This window comes from Psittacula echo (genome assembly GCF_963264785.1).
Source record: "Psittacula echo genome assembly, chromosome: 7".
NCBI classification, from domain to species: Eukaryota; Metazoa; Chordata; class Aves; order Psittaciformes; family Psittacidae; genus Psittacula; species Psittacula echo.
The window spans coordinates 53,486,843-53,499,206 of NC_137740.1; the positions used below are offsets into that span (position 1 = coordinate 53,486,843).

The 12,364-nt window shown below is 36.6% G+C and overlaps 1 protein-coding gene across 2 annotated transcripts in view; it reads right to left on the minus strand.

Annotated features, from left to right (window-relative positions):
• VAV3 (vav guanine nucleotide exchange factor 3) overlaps positions 1 to 12,364 on the minus strand; it is a 165,295-nt gene that overhangs the window by 50,195 nt on the left and 102,736 nt on the right. For both annotated transcript variants that reach the window (XM_080622914.1, XM_080622913.1), the window contains 2 exons: positions 6,731 to 6,753; positions 3,667 to 3,712 (listed from right to left, as the gene is read on the minus strand). In XM_080622914.1, the coding sequence (XP_080479040.1) occupies positions 3,667 to 3,712; positions 6,731 to 6,753 (69 nt within the window). The remainder of the gene's footprint in view (positions 1 to 3,666; positions 3,713 to 6,730; positions 6,754 to 12,364) is intronic.

Genomic DNA, 12,364 nt, shown 5'->3' on the forward strand with positions numbered 1-12,364 from the left:
GGGTAAAACTAGTTTTAAAAATACTAAGCTGTGAATCTATCACATTTAGACACTTCATACCATTAAAAAATATGTAGACAGTAAACATACACTGTATTATTCCAACAGCTGGGAAGGAAAATTTTTAGTCTTATTGAAATGCATAAAAACTATTTTTATTAAAAATATTAAAGCCTTATAAAATTTAAAAGTTGGATTGCATCATCCTTCTCAAGAAAACAAAGCCTTAATTTATGCTTATGAATATACATATGAATTTGTCATTTAAGTCAATACTGCAAATCATATCCTTAATATTAAACACATGCATAAATATTTTCATAACATGCCTTACACAAGGAATAAAATGTTATATGATTATCATTCCATATGCCTATTCTAGGCAAAAAGTGACACCAATCTAATAATTTCTCAAATACTTTTAAGCAGAATCATGTTATTCTACAGTAAAATGCAAACTCTAGACCAAATTTTTCCTGGCTGTCTAGGTGCAAATACATTTACAGGTTCATTCTCTTAATGGCTTTTATCTGCAGATTAAGCCAAAGAAATGTTACGTAAAACCTCTTTCCCCTGAAACTTATAGATGAACTCAGGAGGGCTTCTACAACTGGAACACAGGCTGAAGTCACAGTGCCCAGCATACAGAAAAGACAGTCATATTTTCTTTGGATTTCCAATTTGTTCTTGCACATTTTCCACACACGTTTCTTTTTGTACAGTTTCTGCATGTATTTCTTTGCACAGTTTCATTTCCCAGGAATTTCTCCGCCTCAACATCCACTAATCAGTTTTCTTCCTACTCTTCCTTTTTATTCAGCACAAAGCAAATATTGAGGAGAGAACTATTAATGTCAAAACTTTTAACCAAACTTCAAAGAGAAACAAATGAAACAGCCTTGAAAAACATATTGCTTTTAGGGTACTTCAGCTAGATATGATCCTCCATCAGTAAGTTTTACCAGCAGACAGCAAGAGATATTTTAATCCAGTATTCTCACGTTGTTTTGTTTAAACCATCCTTCCACTCACAGTACTTCTCAAACTTAAATGATTTTTTCATTCAGGTTTAAACTGTATCAGTAAAAGTTGAATTTGGCTCTAACGAGCATAAAAAGAGAAGCACAACACATCGATTTGACTATGCTATGCCTCCCACATTTATTATTCTTTACTAAAAAAGACAAAAACAGAAAGAGACAAATCAGAACACAAATTTGAAAAGTTTGTGCTAAAATACTGGGAGCCCAAAATCACAGACCGTGATTCAGATTGTGAAAATAATTGTATTTATTGCTTATATCGAACTCCATCAATATTTAAACAATGCAGGTGCTGATTGATGATTCACAGCAAATGCTTGCTTTCCTAAATTAGTACACATGCTTCAGCACCATAACGTGCAACAAGTTAGCATCAGCATATTATACCTCCTAAAGACAAACCAATCTGAGCAGGGAACTTCTTTTTCTCCTTTTAAAAACAAAACAAAAGACCACAAAATCAAAACCAAAAAGCCAAACCACACAGCAAACAGCACACACATAGACCAGTTAAAATGTGAATGTTATCTCTGACTGTGACTACCTCTCCAGCAAAAAGAGCACCACGGTGATAGGATTTCCAGAGATTTATATACCACTGTTCTTGAAAAACTCAGTGCAGTAACATATGCCTGAAATAACTGATCTCTTACAAGTGCTGCTGTCTGGATAGCACCTTCCGTCTCTCAAGGCAATATGCAATCTGACGAACAATGTTACTTAGAATACGCATAGGAGATGACAAGAGTTTACTGAAGACATTCATGTCTTTAAAAAGTTACCTCCACCAAGCTGCAGCAGGACTGAGAATGCATATGCTGACAAAATGCAAACTAAAAAGCTCATTTAATTTGAAAACTAACAAAGTGTATGTATGGAGCATGTTCTTATGCAACATATTTTCATTATTATTTACCAATTTAAAAAATTCAAGTAGTCAGAAGGAATTCTGTAAAACAGTCTTCTGCAAAAGTATCTCCAATAAAGGTACCTAAACATAATGAACATGTTCTGCATTTCTACTGGCTTTCAAAAATACAATGAGGACCAAGACTTTTATTTAGTAAGAATACCCTACCTCCTCAAAGAACTGTAAATGCATGATGCATGGGGTGGGAAGGGAGCAGAAACATATTTTAGGCACTGCTTACATATGGCTCTCAAACATCTATTTAACTCCATGACTCTGGTGATTTGAATGGTACTTAGTCTTCAATAAAGCCTAATTTTAAAGTGTCATTGTATATAAAGGTAGGTATATACTTCTATCAGACTTAAACAGCAAGTAGAACTGCCAGTATACTCAAATGGTTCTCAAAGCTGAATTTCCTAGCCTTTTAGGAGTTTACATGAGACAGCTATGTTTACAGATCAGGACCTATAAGAACTATTTTGCAAGCACACATTACACTACACTGCAACATATATCATTGAATGGAAAGAAATCACAACTGTCCCCTTGGACTGCTGTCATCCTTTTCTGTATTATTTAATTGACGTTCTTGATGTTTCCCACTCTGACTGTATTAATTTTCAGAGTTACAGGGTGTCTATTTTTTTTCTTTTTTCTTTTATGCCTTCAGTCAACAGCACAAAGAACAATTTAGAAGCATCACGAAGACATTTTTTTTGCTACAGGGAACTAAATGACGATACGTGTTCCAAAACATGTCAAAGGTACGTGAGTAAGGAAGGTGTGGTCTGCTTCAGCTAGTTACAACATTCAGGCTTTCAGAGCCAAGGCAGCTGCAATGCTAGTGGCACAACCAGCATTCCTACTTCTTGAAAAGTGCTTAGCTCTGCCAGGCTGTAATGTGGTGTATAGAGTTGCCATTCTGTTTAATGTTTGACTCCAACTATTCTCAGGTGTCCACATCTAGAAAAATTTAATAATCCACAGCTGAATTTTATTCTACATATCTGCATAACAAATCTTCAGTAATTAAACTACACAAGAAACAAAGGACAGAAATGTAATTACTGTAAAAAATTACACTAAAATCATCACAGTTACACTGAAAACCATTGAGTATTTTTTACAGAAACACAACAGGTCTCCAGAGAAAATGTTCCCCCACTTGAGTACACAGCCTGTAAGCAAGCATTTAATTTTCTCAAGGGCTGCTGCTACCATGATTCCACAAAAGCGTCTATTACAAACTAACAAAAAGAATAAAATCACTTTGAAATTCTACCTAAAACTGCAATTGTTTTATTTTGGCCTTTTAGAAGAGCAACTTGTGTTCAATACAGCTAAGCACTTAACACCACTACAGTTAAGAGGGTTGAGAGTACCGACAACTTTGCAGATGAACTGAAGCTTTATAAGCAACTGTCTGCTTTTCATCATTTAGTTATTTCTTTTAAAAAAAGCCCAGTTGTCCAGGTTCACTGCTTAAAAAATAAACAAGTAAATAAATAATAAAAATAAGAGTTCAATCAGCTGACCTTATCTTTGAAATCGCAACCACTGCAATCGCTTTAGACCTTCACAATTTTAGCAATACAGTTCACAGCATTTCATGGCTTACAATAGCATTCACAATGTAACTTGATAAAGTCAGTTACAGCTTTCTCACTCTTTCTACTTAATGTTTAACTTCTAAAAAGCCATGACACAAACCTGGGTCCACGTGCCTAGAATTTCTTCTAATTCCATTCGCTCGTTTCTGCAGAACAAAAACACAAATAGAGGATAATGAATAAACATGTTTTCATGTAGGCACACTGCACTCCTGACATTCCCACAATCTACTGGGCAGAGCTGGTTTTGTTATTTCCTCCCAAACTCCACAACTATCTTTATCTTGTAGAAAGATCATCCTTTGAAAAATATTCTTAATAATGCAGTTTTTTCATATATTCCATTTTTTCTGATGCTAGACTCAAGTGATTCTTAGTCTGTAGAAGGTTTGCTCATACATCCACATCTTTTGATATCAAGAACATAATTATTTTTAATCATTTATGGATAGGATAGAGGAAAATACACAGCTTGGCACTATATGCCCCAGATAATGTCCACAAGCACTAAAGCATTAAAGCAATGTAAGCTGCTCTGTCACTATTCCTACTTTGTACTTCAGGTAGCTAAAATTTCCTATGGCATTCTTAATTTTCTTGTTTTCTGGGCAAGTACTTAAATATATTTAGTAACTCGTTTGGATGAACCAAAACTGTGTGAAATCAGAAACTCTCCTACGAGACTGAGACTTTCTTTTTTAATGTATTATATACTCCAAGCCACTTAGTATGGATCCTTGAAAATTTAAATGTGAAATAACACATCTCTGTGAACTACTGATCTGCTTTCGCAAACTTGTTTTAACTGGTAGCTTGCATGAAGATTCATGCATTTATTTATTTTTTAATCAAGCCATGCAGAGAAAAGCATGTTGCATAACAAAGGGAACAATTAGGTTGCTCTGATTTATTTGCAATTGATATAAGCCGATGCAGGACACACACTGAGGCAAGCCAGAAAGCAGTAACCTGAGGCACAACCAAACCCTGTAGCAAGCTGGCAAAATCAAAAGCTTGGTACAAAAGCAGCTTTCAAACTTCCAAGTCTCTGGACACACTCTCTCTGTACCCCACAATCCTAATATAAGAAAGGACGTAACTTATTTCATATGCAGTTGAAAGAAGAAAAATTTAAAACTGCCACTACAATGAAGGTATTATTAAGTGAATAAAAACAAAAGGCTCATTTGTATCCTAGATATTTAATTTTATATGTAGGCTGTATTGCTGATAAGGATTGATGTAGAGTGGTGACTAACCACAGAACTGCATAGGAGAGGGAAAGGGGCAGGCATAGGAGAGGGAAAGGGGCAGGCATAGGAAAAGCACTCATGAAGGAAGATACAGAAATTTTTAATTGAAATGGAAAAAATAATATAATAATTCTGTGACAACATAAATCATATACATCAAAGGGCCAGATAGAAATAATTATCATGCTATGTGAAAATATGCTAAATACCCTCAAATGTTACTGCAATACCAGCAGATTTAATCCCTTTACTGGTATGAAAACTAAATAGATAGAGATAGATCCAAATCTACGCTCAGGTTTCCTTCTGCACAAAGAGAATTAAAGCAGGCATTTATACAAGAGCCTTGGCAAAAATGGAAGCAATCCTGATGTTTTAGATCAACTCAATAGTCAAATACTGCAAATCAGTAGGTCTAGAAAGGAAACCATTTTTTTCCTCACAGAAAAACAATCACAAATCAAGCTCGGGGATGAGAAACTAAGGAGGAATATGGATTAAATACAACCAGTACACATATTCTCTTCATCCAGCCACAGTAAGTTCACCACAGTTAGTTTTAGTGGGTCTGGCAACCTCTTCCACAAGACCAAGTAAGCAATCTGTTTATGGGTCCCAGCTCTGCCCATCAGCTGCAGTACTGCTGAGAGTTAGGCTGTAGCTTTGGTATTTTAGAGTGCCCTAAGCACTCTAAAATAGCATGTATTTCTAGGCACAAGCATGAAAGGACAGGCAGCGCCGGGCAGGGGACACAGCTGAGGGAGCCACGAGGAGAGCGGGCAGGCAGCAGCACCTCGGGCACAGTCTGTGGTGCCCGTGCAGCCCTTTGTTGTCCCAGAGCTCCTCCTGAGCCATCTCACCCTTCCCCCGGAGAGCTGTGGCCAGGAAACTTGCCAGAGGGTGCCAGGGGTCAGAGTGACACCAAAACAGTCCAAACATCACCGAGCACAGATGTGGTCAGCCCTGCCCACAAATCCCCCTGCACCAGTCATGTCAGCAATAACATCCTTCCGATTCCATCACCTGTTTTAGTGATAGCATCAAATACAGACACGCTTATGGAGAGAAATAACATACACACTCATAACGTTGCTCATAAGCAGCGTGTCATTTAAACAGTTTAAGCAACTTATTACCATAAACTTCTGACCTAAAATAGACACTGGAAACTATCATATGTTACATTTGAAGTGCAGCCTCTCCTTTATCAGAGGTGGCAGACAAAACCCAGCTGCCATGCCCTTCTGTACTACAGTGGAAAGGCACCAGGGGAGAAAACATCCCAGGGTAGCTTACAGCCTTTTTGGCCTGACTGTAAGGTACACTACGTGCACCATGGTAGCTTTTCTGTACAGTGCCCATTTTACCATTCTCTCCAGATGATATAAACTCCATAATCACTGACTGGATAGCTCTAACACAACTAAAGTCTTTTTAGATGAAGAGGCAAACACTGCCCTGCTCATCTTGCATCACCCCACAGTCTGGCACTGCAAAGATTGGTACACTAGTGTCCCAGCAGGACTCACTAGTGTTTAAAAAGGAAAATGAGAGACTACTTTTAACTCTACTACCAGTTTTGGTCTAGGAACAGTAGGGATCTAGACACCAGTGCATGTTTTTTTACCTGTAACTTAAAAAAAAAAACCTCATCTCTACTCCCTTCCAGTGCTCTCAGCACTAAATCATACAAACTGAAAATTGACTTGCACTTTGGACAGAATACATTTATATTTAATTATGAATCCACTGGTTTTTAGATAATTTCTATTTGCCACCACCCTAAAGAAATCTGTTGCTGAACACAAAAGAAAAACATACCTGCTTCAACAGCACATGCACAACATAAATAAGGAGTTCTCATGTCACCAACAAAATGAACATTATAAGCAAAGGAAAATAAATCCTTACCTCGTGTTTCAGGTTCCCGTGTTCTGAAACATAAGTAAAAATTGGCATTATTGGTGATTGTAAATTGTACGCTGTTTATCTAGCAATCTCAATGTGTGCCGTGCTGCGTTACAGAAACACCGCTGCCTTCTTGTGCTACCTGATACCTACAGCCACCCTGGCAGCCGGAGGCTGTTGTGCAAACCCTGCTATGCTCTGCTCTCCTCCCCGCCCATCGGCTGTGCTGCACTTCCCAACGGTGGCTCAGCAATCTGAACTTCACGAACTTCTACAACTTCTCCAAAATACTTTCTAAATACTGACTTGTTGGGAATTCAAAAGCTATTGTTGTTCACTGCAAGTCAAGCTCATACCTTCTCTTGTCTCTGTCTTCATAGCATGCCAACGTCGATCAAGATAACAAGTATACCTTTAGCTTCAAAATTTTCTATGTTTTTTAAGATCATTTCATCATTGCATTAGTATACCACAAACTCTGCAGCCATTGGTGTTTCATCTGCCCCTTTTGCTATGAATTCACACCTGTACTATTTAAAAATGTGGAAAAAAATATACAGTCCTTTGGGCGATCAGGACTGCATCAAGACAATAGCACTTTTGCAGACATACACCACTACACATCACAAAAGACACAAAATGAGTGTTTTCTACATTTTTCTTTGAATGTCTAATCTGGTAACAGGTATTTGGGTGTACACTAGATTTGGTTCTGTGCCTTGTCAAAGCACACACAGCTGTATTTACCTGTGTACGCCCTAGCACTGTGCCTGCTGCTGAGGCAACGCACAAACTGCACGCGCCTGGTCTGTACTTCATCACGTTTGAAAACTTTTACTGTAATGTCTTGTAAACAGTAAGCATATTCAGAGTAATCAACTAAAAAGCTTTAACTGCAAGTAGATTTTTTTCTACTTTAAAAAAATAAATAAATAAAAATTAAAATTGCACTAAAGTGTGGGAAAATAAACCTTTGGCTTTTAGAATTTCATGCAAAGATGATAAGGCATGCTGAGACTGAGCACGTCAGCTGAGGACTCTGGGCTGGGCCGGGGAAGCACAGCCTGTTTACCACTGGCAGAGCTCTCTTCTCACATACGCTTTCAATCACCGTTTCCTCTCTCATACAGCAAGCCAAAGACACATCATCCTGTCATCCGCAGAAAACACTTTTATGATCACAACCTTCCCAAAGGTATTAATTAGCATTTGTATAGTGAGCACAGAGAAGAAAAATAAGCCAGCTCCAAAGAAGGAGATGCAGATATACTATTGAGGCTTCCTAAGGAGCCTGAGGGAATTAGTTGCCTAAATGCTGCTCACATTCAATATAATTTTGATATTTACTCTGGCAATTTAACATGCCTTCCAGAATTTTTGCCAAAATCTGAATAAAAACACCTTTTTGAATGTTTCTTCTCCGCATTATAAATGACTAGACATGAAGGGAAGTCATTTAGGGAAGTATTTGGGGGGGGGGGGCGCAAACCTTCAAATCTTTGGGGTTTTCTGCTGGGGTTGGGTTTCTTGTTTCCTTACTTGTGCTTTTTGTTTTTTAATGGCCTATATTTAGTGCAGCAGATCTCTTATCCAAAAAATGAAATGGAAGTGTCATTCTATCCTCCAATGGGAAGAAATTAATGTGATTTGTTGATTGAAGCATCCCAAAACTTTTCATAATAAATAATTAGGAAACTAATGGATTAGTTCTCAATAATTGGATTTAATAAATCACTACACAGGCAGCTAACAAATACACCTGATAATTTGCATAAAATAAGATTCATTGAAAGGGGGGGGGGGCAGGGGGAAGTCCCAAACTTTGGTAACTGATGGACCAAAATGCCATTTGTGATTTTGCTATTAACAAATGCATCAGAAACAGGGAAAATATACATTACCTCTGTTTCCACATGAAAGTCTATTCAAAAAGTAAAACTTAGGCTTATCTTGTTATTTCATTACAGTTTAAATATTCCTGTATTTCAGGATATTCCTTACTGAATTATGTGAATTGCTTCCTCATGAGAGACCTTCTTTTCAAATCTTGTACAAGAGGAAAAAAAAAAAAAAAACAAACCTTTTTTCTATTTTTAGGAAGAAAATGGATGTCTGAGGATATCCACCAACAAATATTTTACACATGACAATTTTAATTCAAGTTCCTGCTCATCACCAATGTGCCAGTGAAATTATTAAGTTCTCAGTTCTGACATCAAGCTACTTTTACTGCCATAGTTCAGCACAATTTTTATGTTTTTTGTTTAGTCACTGAGGCCATGATACCATTGGGTCATATTTGGATAATTATATTTTACTACAAAAGCAACAGGAGCAACAGCTGGCCTCAATAAGTGAGGGAACACATAAGAAAATGGGAATAAGCTGCTCCTCAGGGATGCAACAGAGCAGCTAGATTTACATGCTGAATAAATGGAGAGTAAATAAAAAGGATCTGTAGTGAACTACTCACCTTCCTATTTTAAAAGAAAATTCAAAATGTTTAAAATGCAGGAACTATAAAGCAAGTCACTTTGAAGGAGCTGTGGGACTACCTGCTGCTTTCCCGTCATTTAGCCAGTTATTGCATAATCAGAACAAAAGCAAATCATGACATAGAAGTACCACAGTGTAGGACTCTGCCAAAAATATCAAGCCCCCTAAGTGACTTTTGTTCAGGTTGAGCAAGGATGGTTACACAACACAGCACAACCTTTGTTGAGGTTAAATAAAAAGTGTCATAACTCCAATGAATATTCCGGGATTTGAGCGTTTACTTGTTGACATGATAGGTTTGAAGGAGAGCCAGCAATTTTGCAACTATTGATCTAGCCAGCAAAAAGGTCAACAGTGAAAGCTGATGGGTTTTTTCATATGTCAAAAATACATGCTTTTTATAAATCATCTCTAATGTGCTATAGCAAGCAATTATTACATAAACAGCATGAGCTATATTATTGGGCAACATTATCATATGAAACAATATCAGTATTATATGAAAGCAGATCTAAACTTGACCCAATCATATGGCAGCATTTACTTTCAAGTTCATCACACAGTTGAAGAAACTTCTTTTCCACCTAAGGAAATACAGCACTTTTTCAAATGGAATTATCCAAAGGAGAAAAGAACCATGCATAAGTGAAGTAAAAATTACTATTAAAATGCCCAGTTAATGTTTTTCTAACCCATTTACTCCCCAATGAGAGATGCTTCTAACATTCCCTGGGAACAGCAATATAAAGAAAATTTTGTGGGTTTGGCACAGTATTTAAAATATTCAAAACATCTTTGCATTCTAGAACCATTATTGGAGGCTCATCTAATTGAAATATTCAGTAGTCTGTGGAAACAGGAAATATTTGCCTGAAAATAATTCAATATAATTGGACAAACTTGGAAAAATTACAGTCTGACAATAGAAATCAATTGTTGATTCTGCTGGTTTAAACTATAAAACAGACTGCAGTTCTGAAGTATGTTCTAGGCAGAGTGATACTGTTTTATCAATCCTGAGGACCTCTGCAAAAATTGTAAGAGCCACAGAATAACCTGTACAATGAAAGTGGGAATTATGGGAGAGACAGCTTCTCCCTTTGTCTACTAAAAACATGTCTTAGTCATGCTTATTGAGCTCTTTCCATATGTAATTCCATCTAGAGAAACAGCTTCACCAGATAAGTAAAATAGCGCTGTGCCTGGAAATAAGGCATAGGAATGCAGTGGAGATGCCAGAAGAGGTAGAAAGGAAAGAACAGACCTCCACATCAGCCACCAGAAAAAATAACACCACATATGTCCTCATAAATGGCGCTATCAAAAATATGTGCATAAATTTTATAACGCTTGTGATTAAGGATTTCATAAGGCCTTGTGTTTAAGGCTGCACAGACTTCATTAGAACACTAGCAGAAAAGAGGGGGCATGGAGGATTTCAAGGCAAAGAAAAATTAAGTGATAGGGCATAGAAGTAAAATATGTGAAGATGCAGAGGACTACCTGAGCATGTACAGGGCAGCATTTCAGGGGAAAAATAGTTAAATTATTAATGACAGAAATAAGCTCAGAAAATTTCAACCAGCACCTCTGATTTACAGCGACAAGAGCAGGAACAATAACCAAAACATCAGGAAATAAATACAGACACTTTCTTCTATTTATTAATTCAACTGATTAATTCTGCATCTATTATCACTGTAACTTCTACAGTCTGTTTAACTGTCCTTCTTTGAAGCAAAACATCTGAAAAGCTGACATATGTTTGTGTATAAGGCATAGCATGACAAGACAGCAATTTATCTTCAGATTTTGTCAATGTTTCTCTCATAAGTGTATCATCTAAATCTGACACTTGTTAAATTTGTCATTCTAAAGCTTTCATCTGTCTTTGGATGTCTTTTGAATTTTCACGAACTGCCTTGGAATGAAAGCAAAAGAGATTTAATCCACTCAGGGAAGTTCTAAGCATCATTTCAGAAATGCTAGCAAAAGTATCTGCTCAGTCATCTAAGAAGAAAACAAAATCTTAAGCTACAAAACCAGAAAATGTTGAGAAAAATGAAAATGCCTTTATGAAACCTAATGGTATATTCTCATTGCAGTGTTTTGAATTCTGATCACTTCTTTTCAAATACACTTCTAGAAATAGATCTACAAAATGGGAAAGAAAACTGAGGTAGAAAAAAAGTGCCAATTATGAAAACACAATAGAAAAAAATTAAGACTAGTCAGTTCAGAGATTATACTAATCTGAAGTCATGAGAAGGTATTAAAATAATCTATCATATAGAAGCAGCCAGTCAAGACCTCCCACTGACTCTTCTCACAAAAAGTCGCAAAGTCACACATTAAACTAAAAAGGTAAAAACGTCAAACATAACCAGGGTGAGATATGCAACCTATGAAAAAAAACTACCGAAAAACAAAAGCCAAATAAAAAACCCACAGAACTCACTGTTTCAAAACTCTTGAAACACAGTCAGGTTTTTCTATCAACAAAAATTGGGAAGCTATGCAAAACCATTAACAAGATGTAAAAACTCCTAGAACTCTAAAAAGACAAGAAGAAAATTTAATAGGCTTAAGAAAGTAGTATCATATCTGGGCATTGACTACCACACAGAGAATTTACTCTTTCCTGTAAAGCACCTGGAATCAACCATTACGAGAATGACAGAACAGCAGATTAAACAAACCACACATCTATCATAGTGTGTATATAATATATATATATTTTCCATGTTTGTGGCTTTAATACCACACGACTGGGGAATAATGATGTCCAGTTTCCTAAAAGAATCATTGTATTTTATGTCCACTCTACCCTGTGAAAAAGGCTATAATAGTCCCTTAGAAACAAAAGAAATATGTAGCAATACAATAAATGTCCCAGGCATTTTGCTACCGTAGAAGCATTCTGGCTATGTTCCACAAGAAGTTAGATGCTCTCACTCTTAGGCCACCTTTGCTAATTTCCCACAGGAGCACCACTAGAAAAAAAATGAACTTATCATAAATTAATTTCTCTAAAGATTTAAAAAGGAAAACCTCAAAATTAACTGTTTTATAATTTTGTGCATGCAAAGCATATTATTTCCACAAAACGCAATGAAAATTTGAAATTTTACATAATTTGTG